Here is a 12,343-nt window from a genome sequence, read left to right as displayed (position 1 = left end):
TGGTGCTTAATACACTGCCTCAATTGGATCATAGAAATGTAAATAGCTGAATGTACTTGCCAAATGTTGCTGATCTAGTGAAATAATAGGCACTGTCCTGGCTGCCCTGAATACTGAACACTTTCTTTATGGACACTGCGGGAGTTGAGGGTACTTAGCACCTTGCAGGATGATGATTTCAGCAAGAGTGAAATAACTTCATTGCTAGAAATATACTGAATTTAAAAGCTAATACAGAGAAGGTTTCCTTTTGTAAAGTAACTGATAGTTTAGCATTCAAATAACAAATCAGTAAATGCAATGGTCAAAGGTGTGCTTGGCTCTGACATCACACAGTTTGATCTTCAGCATCTCAGTATCGTTTTTAGAATAAGGTAAACTGAATGGAGGAATAATCTTCTGTAAATTTGTCTCAGGATTTTTCCTGTGTTCATCGTCTCTTTGTTTCAACATAGGACTGGGATCAGCACATTAAGGGAAGTCTTCACATCCAAAAATGTATGGCTTTTTCAGATAAGTAAGTATAATTTTAAAGTGACTGCTTCAAACTCAATTGTTAACAGAGTATGCCTTACTTCAGTGGTTTTCCACTGGGAATTTACTGCCTAACAATTAAGCTTTAATATTCTTAGCACATCATGCATGTTCCTAAAGTTGTTTTCTTTCTTTTCCAGCACTGGTATCCGGTGTGTGTTAAGCTCAGCAGATGGAACATTGCATTTATCACCAAATAATGCAGCAGTTTTCAACCCATCTAGTATCGAAGGTGAATGGCTGTATGTGTAATAGTTAAAAACACATTTTTTTAATTGAAAGGGAAATCAGTCTCTGAGAAAAACTGCATTTTTAAAAATGAATGTGATAAAGGTTTCCAAGGAAAAAATTTGAGGAGTTGTGCCCAAAAAACAATGAAAGCAAATACCATGCCCTTTGAAATATGAATTTATTTTTCTTTCAAACAATAACTTGCTTTCACAGTACAACAAAACAGTGTATAATTTGGTGTAGAGACTATGAAATTATTTACTATGTAAGTGGGGTGTTGCTTACTGAACACATTAATGCAATTAATATGAGCCAAGATTTTAATAAAATGTGTGTAATCCATTGTTCAGATTATCCACCAAATGTTGGCGCATCTTTTATCACTACACCAGCAAGACCCTTTGGCCAGCCAGGTCCTACATTTTCTTCTCCTCCATCAGGGGTAAGAGTGAGTACCTAAACAAATTGATGTCTGTGTTGAGATTCTTGTAGAAACCACTTCTATTTATTGGAATTAAAACCCTGAAGGCTTCCTTTAGACAGTAATCTGAATATTCACTCTGTTACTTCAACTTCCCTATAGTTCTTCCATGCTTTTGATTTTGAGCTAATATGAACTTGATTGTAGTTTTTGTTTTACTTTGTTGTTTTCCAGTGCTAACAGTTGTTTGCTTGTCTGAGTTATTTGGGGAGGTGGGTAAACAGGTTTGTGTATGCTTTCCATTGACTTTTTTCCCCCATTATCTGAGTCTTTTTGACCCAGGAAGGTCAGCTTCAGCTTGAACTGAAGATTTGAATTAGTTTTTAGTTACCTTCAAGACTGACCTCATCAAGCAATCTTCTATTTCCCTGGTTATTTACTGGTAGCAATTGCTCTCTGCCTCTCTCACTCTGAGGTCCTTCTCCCAGGCAGCAATAGTGGCAAAGACAGTGGCTGCAGCTTCACTGTTATTTGCCTGGAGGTCCCAGACCAGTTCATTATACTGGATTAACTTTTCCTTAGTTTATTTTAGTGTAGTATTTATACCCTCTGTTGTCACTGGTAGCCTTCCAGCAAGTTCGCTTTGGTGTGGAGCCTTCCATGGTTTAGGTTTATTAATCCCTGCCCTGCATTCAACACAGGTCCCCAGTTACATTGCTCTAATGCACACTCAAGTGCCTAGATTTATAATAAAAAAATGCTAGAAAAAAACCCAACATTGAAAGGAGTTCTTACAATGGCAAAGCAGAAACATTTTAAAAGGGGGGGAAAAAGGAAAATAAAAGCAAACCATATTAATAATGAAGATACAAAGTTGTTGGGGTGAAAATGAAACTCCTCACGTATCAGAAAGCTACGACTAGAGCTGGACACACCAAAGACTTATGTTAGGGCATACATGGAATAGCAGCAGTAATCCAGGGATTCAAGTTTTCACCTTGTTAACTTTTATGTATATATCTCTCCTGATACAGTCTCAGACACTCTGAAAAGCCAGGCTGAGTTGTGTCCCTGTGACACTCCAGTTCACATCAGGCACTGCTTGCAGAAAGTTCACCCAGATTTCCTTAATCCAACCAATTTTCTACCGTGCAGTTTTACTGTGCAAGAGGTTATTTGAAGGGGTTTCAGCTTCTGCCTGTCACAGACACTGTGAGTGCAGGCCAGAAAAGAGCAGAGCTGCTCATGACAGCTGCCTCCAAGGTCAGAGGTGGACTAGTAGTGGGTGCAGAGGAATGTTCCTTTTCATCATGTCTGTCAGCTTTGCAACAAATGAAATTACTGCTAATACCAGTGTCATTTCTCTTTAGAATCTGTCACTATTTATCATTTAAGCTGTTGAAGAAGTCCTTCTTCTGAATGACCTGCTGCATTTTGAGTCATAAAAGAAACAATAACTTTGATTTTTCCTGGACGCTGTAAATCCCTTTTCTCTTCAGAAGCCCATTGGATGAACAGAGAGCTATATTAGAGGTGTTAAGATTGAGTTTGCCAGCTGTCATTCACTCTGCAACCCAGGTGGCTTATAATTTATTACACCTTTGCACGGTAGTATTCACTTTCAGCTAAGCTGCTGCCATTTAACTGAGCAGTAGGAGATTACACTTGACCCTGCATGTAATCATAAACAAAGTGTTCAGATTTCTGGAAGAGCTTGCTCTGTGCTGTCCATCTGCAAATAACTCTACCCCTCTGTAAAAGGCAACTGCTACCAGTATTCACTTGGGCGTAGAGAGCCATTAGCATTGGAGGGATGAGATGGGTGGTTTCTTACTATCTTTCAAAAAATTTTATTGTGAAGCTCAAGAAAGGGATAAAGAATTTGAAAAGCAAGAAACAACTACAGTGACAAAAAATGTAAAAAAACCTCTGTGATAAAAACCCACCAAATTGGGTTGGTGAAATAATATTGTAAATAATATGAAGTGCATTTTGCTGCTGTTCATAATTTTTTTTAGTTTTTTTTTAATAGCCATGCAGCTGCATTGGTAACCTCTGGTGGACATTGGTTGCCAAGAAAGTTAACTTGGAGATGTAATGAAAATTACATTCAACACCTGACATGCAACAGCTCCTCTAACTTCCTGATTGTAGATATGCAAGGTGTATATTCCTTTTCTGGCCATGATTTACAGCTCTGTTTAATGAATGGATCCAGTTTAACTGCAATCAGCTGACAAGATTATTGCTTGGGACAGCCTGTTGACTTCTGGCATGAGTATGTGACCACTTCTTAATCAAGGACTACAGCAGGTTTACGGCACAGCATTTTAATTTAAGTCATTGCCAATTGTGAGGAAGTGGCAATGTCTTAGAGTTGTTTGATTTAATGTACTGAGGGCTGTGTGTGGGAACACGGGCTCTGGAGCCAAGGCAGGGAGGAGCTGAGCCTTTCTAGTCTAATAGACTCTTACATACCATCTTTGAACAGATCTAACAAAACAAACAGAAGGTGACTGGTGACCTGGGGTGTTCTTATGCTGGGGACTGCATTTGATGTTTCCTTTTCCTTTTCCTCTAGCTGTAGTAGAGTTCTTCTGTTCTGTGATACATGCTGCCTTGCCAGATTCATGCAGACATTACTACATTTTCCCTTCAGTTGGAGTTGAAGGAGTTGAGTGCTTCATCATTTTTTTCAGGATCAGGTCTTTGTTATTTTTCTGCCAGTAAAATACCTTACTTTTGGACTTTTGCACTTCTTTTACTTACCTCATGCACCTGGGTGGGCTCTGTGAGATGCAAGCTAAGTAGCAGATCACTGTGTAATGCAGGGTCCTAATGCAGCAAAAATACACAAATGGTTAAGTGGTGAAGTCTGAAGGGAAGGCAACAGGATGGAGGTGTAAATAAGATAACATTAGCTCTGTAACTTGTGAACTTGCTGACAAGCCAAACATTTGTGATGGCTCTGGTGAACTTGATCCCACAAGATTACATGATTTGCATCTTCCTTTGAATGGCACAATTTTAACTGAAGGTAGAGTTACTTCTTCAGTAAAATCCTAATGCAGAGGTCATAGCATGGAGGTAGTCTGGAAAGATTTAATCCCATGCGAGTGATGTTTTGCTTGTCATTTGCTATGGTAAATTAACCTTCTCTCTGGCTGTACCCTAATGCTTTTTGCACAGGGAGTGTAGAGACTGCTTCCCATGCCAGGGTGATGGGCAGCTCTTACAGAACTGCCCCAGCACTCCAAAATAGACTTCCATCCTTGGGAAGTGATCACCACTCCAGTGCTCTGTGCCTGTGCCAGCCTAGTTCAGGAACTCTGCCTCTGTATGTCTAGTGCTCACTGTCCTCCCAAGGGAAAGACCCTCCTCCCATGTGTTGTTGCAGTGAGAGGGGAAAGGAGCAGGTTTTCTAACCCCAGGTACAGCTGTGTGACCCACAAGTTAAGTGGGACTACTTTTACCCCTGGCCCAGTCTGTTCCACAAAGAAGGATTTAAATTTAGTCCCTGCTGTCCTGAGCACACATGTAGTCACCTAAACTGATTTCCAATATCCATAAATTCAGCAAGGACTGCAATGAGCAGTTAGTTTTTGCAGGAATATCATTGATCCTGTTTGAAGGACAGTCTCCCTTCTAGAAATCCTCTCTGGACTTTGCAAAGTCCAAGGATAGAGACTCCATTGTAGTCTGTACTGCAGCTAAATATTTCCCTTTCCACTTGTACTTCTAAACCAGGATGCTAAAATGCAAGTTTTTAAAGAATATTTTTTCTTAATAGCAGGTGAGCAGAACATTTCATTTTTTGCAGAAATGTAAGATGTTATCTAGTAGAGAGAATATCTAACATAAAAGCATTGGGTTTAGTTGGTTGTTGGTTTTTTTGTTGTTTCCCCCCCCCCCCCCCCCCAGTTTCCCCAGAGGAAATCTACACTGGGTCGAGTTGTTCACATTTGCAACCTCCCTGAGGGAAGCTGCACAGAGAATGATGTCATTAACCTGGGCCTCCCATTTGGAAAGGTCACCAACTATATCCTCATGAAATCTACTAATCAGGTACTGTACATTTGGGGTTACCAGTGTTGACATCTATAGGCATAAAGACATAAAGATATGCAGATAAAAACATGAAGACAAAGTCTTTGGGGGGAACACTCTTATTTAGTAATAGAAACTTAACTACATGAATCCTGCTCTCAAAGTGAAAAAGAAAGTTGGCGGTCACTGAATTAGATAAGGACATAAACATGACCACATTTAAATGAGTTCTTGTTTAAAAATCCTGTCAATCTCTATGAAAAACTGTTGTGAAACTCTAACTACATTTTTTATAGCTAATTACTTCCTGCCTTCTCTCAGCCATTTGTTAGAGTTACTTTCAGACTTCTCTTGTTCTTTATTGTAGCTTAAGTCTACCCTAAGTTGCTTAAGTATACCAGTAGTGTAAGCTGATAAGAATAGAATATCTTCTTTCACATTCCTGAAGCAGACAAAATGTAGAATCCATGCCAGTGGAAAACGTTTGAGATTGTAATGTTTAAAAATCACAGAATCATATAATAGTTTGGGTTGGAGGGGACTTTAAGAACATCTAGTTCTAATCCCCTGGCAGGGGTAGGGACACTTTCCACTGGAACAGGCCACTCAGAGCCCCATCCAGCCTGGCCTTGAGCATTGCCAGTCAGGAAAGGCTGGAAACCAATCATTTAGTTTTTAACTGAACCAGCTTCTAAGATCACACATTGGCTTTAATAGCTGATTTGAAACCATTATTAGCAGTGAAAGAAAGACTGAGAAATAGACTGAGTGCTATCATTTCAGCTTCAGGCCTGGAAAGCCACCCAGTTTTGTACTATCAAGACATTTTGCATGAGAAGGATCCAGAGAAAATTGATCGTGCTACCTTTTCTCTCTTTGTACTTTTTGTATTTTTTAATTATGTAATAGATTGTAAAGTTCTCTCCATTGATGCTAGGCCTTTCTGGAAATGGCTTACAGCGAAGCAGCCCAAGCCATGGTACAGTACTACAAAGAAAAACCTGCTATGATAAATGATGACAAGTTACTTATTAGGATGTCTAAAAGATACAAGGAATTGCAGCTGAAGGTAAGATGGTCATTCCTGATCAAATCATGGGAGCTTCCATGGCATGTCTGGAGAATATATTTAGAAAGATTCTTGTTTATTACTGATTTTTAATTAATGATTTAATATTATGGAAAAGAAATAAATTAATAAATGTATATTATCGATCTCTTGCACTTAGCTGCTTGCTCTTATTCTAAATTGTAAGTCTGGGAAGAAACCCCATTTTCTCTGATGTTTTCATGCCATTATTTCAAAAATCCCTTCTGAGCTTCCTTGTGAGCAGGCTCCTTATATTCCTTGGTACTAACAAAGGTCTAAAACACAGCCATGTATAAGACTCAACATATCAGCAAAAATAAGATGGTCCTATCCTTTTAGTCAGGCATTAAGCCCAGAACAATGCTTTTTTCACTGCTTCCATGCTTGAGCCATGGCACAGTCTTGACACCAAACAGTGGTAAAAGGACTAAACAGCATGCTGATTTCCTTGTATTTCTTGTGAATGAAATTCACAAGTTATAAAGCAAGATTTTTTTTTTTTTCTTTTAACATAGAGTCGAACCAGAGAAATATTGTCTAGACACTTCTGTTGTGGACACTTGAGTGATGTCCAAAGATCTCTGCTCTTGTGAAAGTATTTATAGTGGCTTATATACTGCCATGTAATGCCAAGAGAGTAATTTTATTTCATGGTGACTTGGACCAGAACCGGCAATGGATAAAATAACTTAGTGCTGTGTTAGGTAATACAAAATGGAGCTTTTAAGCTCCATTTTGTATTACCTAACACAGCACTAAGTTATTTTATAGAACAGCTCTGTAATGTTCCAATTTAATGTTAAGTGTCCTTTTATGAGCCTTGGGAAAAAAAAAAAAAAAAAAAAAAAAGAACTTGGATGGTTTAGCATGCCCTTTGGAAAAGCCTCTTTCTCTCCTGTATGTGTATACCAGTTTACGGAGACTTAAAAGGAGTCTCCAAAAGTTCATAAATCAGGGCAAACTTTTCTAATGTGGCACAGGGAGCGGATGTTAGGTGGTGGAGACTGGGCATCTTGACAAAGAGGAAAGAGTTATCAAGAAGAATGTGATAGTTTGCTTACATTCCAGGAAGATTTTTCTGCTTTTCCAATGACAGTTTTTCAGGTCATTCAATTATTTTCTTTGTTCAAGAAAGAAAGCAAATAAATAAATGTAAAGAGGGAAATATGCATGAGCTATATGCTGCTAAAAACTTCTGAATTCCTGCATAATTATATTGCTCATCTGTGTGTGCTCCAAGTGTTTGTGATCTGTGTGCTCCAAGTGATCTGTGTAGTGCATCCTAGGAGTAATCAACACCCCAATATATGTCTTGCACTTAGCTTTTTCTGAAGCTCTCCTTGTCTAAACATAGTCCTTTAGAGCTATACTCCAGAACTAGCAACTCTGATCAAGCGAAGGCTGTTCGAACCTAGAGGATCAGAGATATGCTGCTATACATATTTGATTCTGTATCTGAAAAATTGTCTGTTTTGTTTCCTCTTAGATCCAGTTCCTAGAAAATGCTCTGTAGTGATTGTGTAACAAGGTTTGAGAACAAGCTACTTTTCAAAGCCTGTTAGAGCAGCCAAGCATGAGGAGAGAGTGTTACAACATAATGGAGCAAATTTTCCATTTGTATCATTTTACTGCTTTGATCATGCAGTTGAGAAGCCAACTGCAAAAGACAGTGTAACCACAACATTGAAACTAAATATTTCTAGTTATAGTGCAATTGACTGAATCACAAATACTGTTTCTTGAAGGAAAATCACCTCTATCCATTTGGAGAGCAGAGCATTTTGCTAAACAGTGTCTTTGTTTTTATTAGAAACCAGGTAAGAATGTGGCTGCTATAATCCAGGACATCCACTCACAGAGGGAGAGAGACCTGCTGCGCGAAGTGGACAGGTAAAGTTTCTCCCAAGTTTAGAATTGGAAATCTGTAAGCCCACAGGTAGAAGAAGCATTATCTATGTGCTTCCCTCTCTTATTTCATTGGCTTTCCTAATTTGGATTTCACTTATAAAATGTTATATATTTTTATATAGTTTGGTAGTTGGTACAGGGCCTATACAATGAGGTCCGATTGAAACTGTGCATTTTATGAAAATAATTCTTTCATACTGATTGTGTCTCAGAAAATATGTTTGGCATGTGAAGGGTGCAAAAATGAAGCTGTTCTGCTCTCCTCCCTGTTGAGTGAAAAGCTTAAGGCTTGGGGGTGCTTTGAGACCAAGTGGGAAGGAGGCAGTTCAGATTAAAATGTATTTGGGTACATTTCTGATCTCTCTGACTTCTGGAACTTTCACCAAAATTGGAGAGGAATCACAGTCCTAAAACATCTCTTTTAAACAGGTGGCCTTTGTCACTTTTGTGTCAGAGATGCCCTAGCTGAGTGAGTATTAAGGGCACACACATTAGGGTCATTGTAAAGGTATTAACATATTTAAAGCTTTTAATGCTAAACCCCTATGAGACGCTTTTAAGAGTGAATGAATATACTCTTGACAGTTCTGTGGGGATTTAGTTAAGCTCTGTGGCTATGACACTGCCTTTTCTCCTGTTCACTGTTTGCAGCTGTGCAGTGTATGTCTGTGAAAGGCCTGGGGTCTCAGGTTCGCAGTCCCCAGGGCAGTCCCCATGAGGTTCCAGTGTACAAGAATTGTAGACAACAGTGGGTCAGCCAGTTACAGCTGCCTTTTCCCCCTGCAGCAGGTATGGCACAGAGAGGCCCCGCTCCCGCAGCCCCATAAGCCGCTCACTGTCACCCCGATCCCACACGCCCAGCTTCACTTCCTGCAGCTCACCACACAGCCCGCTGGGGACCAGCAGGACCGACTGGGGAAATGGGAGAGAGGCATGGGATCAGTCGCCCTATTCTCGACGGGAAGAGGAAAGAGATAGCAGAGAATGGCGAGAGAACGGGGATGAGAAGAGGGACAGGACTGACACGTGGGTACACGAGAGGAAACATTATTCCCGCCAACTGGACAAGTTTGATTTGGATGAACGGCTTGAAGGAGGCAGAGGGCACCGAGAAAAATACTTAAGGACTGGTTCCCCTGGGTCCCTTCACCCTTTATCTGGTTACAAGAACAGGGAAGATGACTATTACCGAAAATCTTCCAAGTCAAAATCTGACAAGTTTCAGAGGCAACTGCAGGATTTACCTGGGAGATCTAAGAGAAAGGAAGAGGCAAAGTTAAAGGAACGCAGGCATTCTTACAGCGAGGACACTGCCAAGGAGGAGGCAGCTGAACAGAAGCATAGCAAAGCATCTGAGGGCTCCAGGCAAAAACAAAGTGTAATGAATAAGGTGAAGAAAGCGGAAAAAGACCATGAAGATGCTACTGCTGAAGACAATGATGTGAAGGAAACCAAACCTCCTGAGAATGAGGTAAATAGCGATCTAAAAGTATATGTAAGAAGTGTAAATGTACTTTCTGAAGTAATATATTTTCTGAAATATCTTGTTGTGGGTATGATGCCAGCAATGTGAAATGTTTTTCCATGATAAAATCAAGGAATGTGCCCATAGATGAAGTCTTCGGAGGTCATCTTGTCAGTATTTTTGCCCAGACCACGCAGATCTAACTCTATGCAGAATGCCCCATAGCTGCTCTTTCTGCATCCATCACCTGCTTCCACTGCCAGTGAGGAGGACTGATTCATCTGGAAATAAAGTGATACTTTACAGAGACGCACAGTATTTATACAGGGAAGTGGATGCTGTACTATTAAAATAGGGAATGAACTTTTAATGAGAAACATTTCTTTCTGGGTAACTCAACAGAGCAATTGCTTTCATTAATCACGTGTCCCTACCCTCAACAGTGGCAGGGATAATTCACACCACTCTCTTCAATGTTCTGGCAGAAATCTCTTGCCATGACAGAAACTACTGAATCAGCTCACCTATAAAATTATGCAATCTCTGGAGAAGTGCTTCCTGTGGTAAAGTTGCAATGTCTGTGGGTTTGATTCTCCACTGGGAAAAAGAAGGAGGGGGAACACATCCAGATGCCTCATTTGTTCAGTCTCAGCACAGCCCATACTCACATCCCCACCCCTTGGGGATCTGGTTACTGGCTCTTGGCCACCTTGCCGACCCTGGAGTCCCCCAGGGATGGCTGCTGCCATCCACCCCCGGGGCTGCTGGCACGGGAGGCTGCAGAGCTGCTTGGCTGACCAGGGCTCTATCTCCTGCTTGTGCCTTTGTGCTGCTGGGGCCATTGTCAGTTGTTTCCAGTTGACCACCTTCTCATTTGGGGCTAAATTGGTGGAATTTCCTAGATTTGTAACTCACTAGTAACCAGCAGCAGTACTGCCTCATGCCATAGATAAGTGTGTTTGTATCACATTTTATCATCTTTCTCCTTTGGCTGGTATTTTACTATGATGTATGATTCCTTGGGAGGAGATGTCAGAGAGAAATGTCAGACAGCATCCTAATCACACTCCTCTGCATGTTTGCCAAGTTATTTTACTGTGGCTTTGTTAAAGGCATACCTCTCTGGGGACCATTTCTAGTAATTTATTTTGAAAGGAAGAAATAGTTTTGTATGTCTTAAACTCACTTTTGCTGTGTCCCTCTTTTGCTAAGTACAAGGTAGAACTGTGGTTTTGTTCTTCCAAAGTATGAACTGTACAATCTATTCCATTTTCAACTGATCCTACATCAATAAACAAAACAGTCAAGGTCTCTGCAGAGTTTTAACACTGCTGCTCTCCTTACCACAGCTGAGCCAACATAACAAATGTGGGTAGAGAACAGAAGAGTGGAGGCTGGAAATTTTAATGAATTGACATTCTCTCCCACCTGTCTTTTAGCCAATTCTGTGATATAAATTACACCTCTAATTTTGTTTAAAATTCCTTTTCTTAATTCTTATTTGTGCAGCTCTGCTAATGGAATTTATCGTTGGGTCTTTTCCCACAGCCTAGTTGACTTGCATAAACTTTAGAAATAAAGAATGTGACCTTGTGAGTGACTTTGGTTCTCTAAACCCAGAATAGAAATATACTAGAGCACCACTGTGTGTTGCTGTAAGTGTATATGTATTTATTTTAGCTTGAAAAAGAGGAGAAAGTTCCAGTGAAGAGCTCACCTTCAGATAATAAACAAGGAAAAGAATCCGGAGAGATTCTGGAAAACACAAGGAAAGAGAAGGTTGGTGACACAGCTGTTGTAGCTTCTTTGAGAAAATGATTGAAACCCCGGGTTTGGTAGCACATTCTCCCTAATTAAATATTAACCCCTCATGAAAAAAACATGTAAAGGGATTGGAGAAGGAGGTTGTCTAAATTAACTTGCCTTATCTTGACCTCTGCTTTAAGGGACAACTTTTCCTGATGTCTCCAGAACTCTTTTTTTAGTTACTCTTTGCTCGTGTGCATTGCTTCACATACATAGTGCTTGGCAGTGGCAGCTGTAAGGAATGTATGCCCAAGTGAACTGGGTAGCTTCGCAAACCATTCCCAAAAATAGGACATGTGGTCAGTTTGTGGGGAAAGCGGGGACTATGATGAATACTTTTTAGAACATTTGTCTTATGAACTATAGATAGCAGTTTCCTGATTGTTTCTGGTTTTAATTAAATAATGCCTTTACAGCACCCCTACTGCTGCATTGCAATTGGGAAGAGCAATGTCCCTGGAATTCCTCCAGCTTCATATCTTTAGGGTCATGGGTGGATGGTCAAATATGGAAGATATTAATATCTGTTGCTGCAGAAAACTGATCTCCTGGCAAGAGCAGTGCCAGCTCACAGAGTTTTCATGCTGTTTTAGGATTCTAGGAGGGGAAGTGTGGGAATGGCCAAACAGGAGGAGAATACAGATTATTAATAGATTATGTGTACACAAGGAGTCTGAGAGTTGAAATCTAAGATGCAAGTGTCTTAAAAGTAAGATATGCCTTTTAATTCTAAGACTTCTCAAGTCCAGTATTAGTGCCTGAGTCCTGTAAGTCTGTAACTGCTCGTATGGGGTATTTCAGAATATGTACCTTGGAGTATAACTGTAAACCTGCTCTTTCC

The 12,343-nt window shown here is 40.2% G+C and overlaps 1 protein-coding gene across 1 annotated transcript in view; it reads left to right on the top strand.

The window, feature by feature from the left end:
• Positions 1-12,343, top strand: part of RBM20 (RNA binding motif protein 20) — a 97,912-nt gene that overhangs the window by 76,861 nt on the left and 8,708 nt on the right. Inside the window, exons 3-10 of the mRNA XM_062496315.1 lie at positions 456-517; positions 675-766; positions 1,116-1,213; positions 5,108-5,251; positions 6,171-6,302; positions 8,134-8,213; positions 9,018-9,702; positions 11,377-11,475. Of these exons, the coding sequence (XP_062352299.1) occupies positions 456-517; positions 675-766; positions 1,116-1,213; positions 5,108-5,251; positions 6,171-6,302; positions 8,134-8,213; positions 9,018-9,702; positions 11,377-11,475 (1,392 nt within the window). The remainder of the gene's footprint in view (positions 1-455; positions 518-674; positions 767-1,115; positions 1,214-5,107; positions 5,252-6,170; positions 6,303-8,133; positions 8,214-9,017; positions 9,703-11,376; positions 11,476-12,343) is intronic.

Source organism: Cinclus cinclus, chromosome 7 (assembly GCF_963662255.1).
Source record: "Cinclus cinclus chromosome 7, bCinCin1.1, whole genome shotgun sequence".
Taxonomy (NCBI): Eukaryota; Metazoa; Chordata; class Aves; order Passeriformes; family Cinclidae; genus Cinclus; species Cinclus cinclus.
The sequence above is the reverse complement of the archived record's forward strand: the minus strand, read 5'-3'. Positions and strand labels throughout refer to the sequence as shown.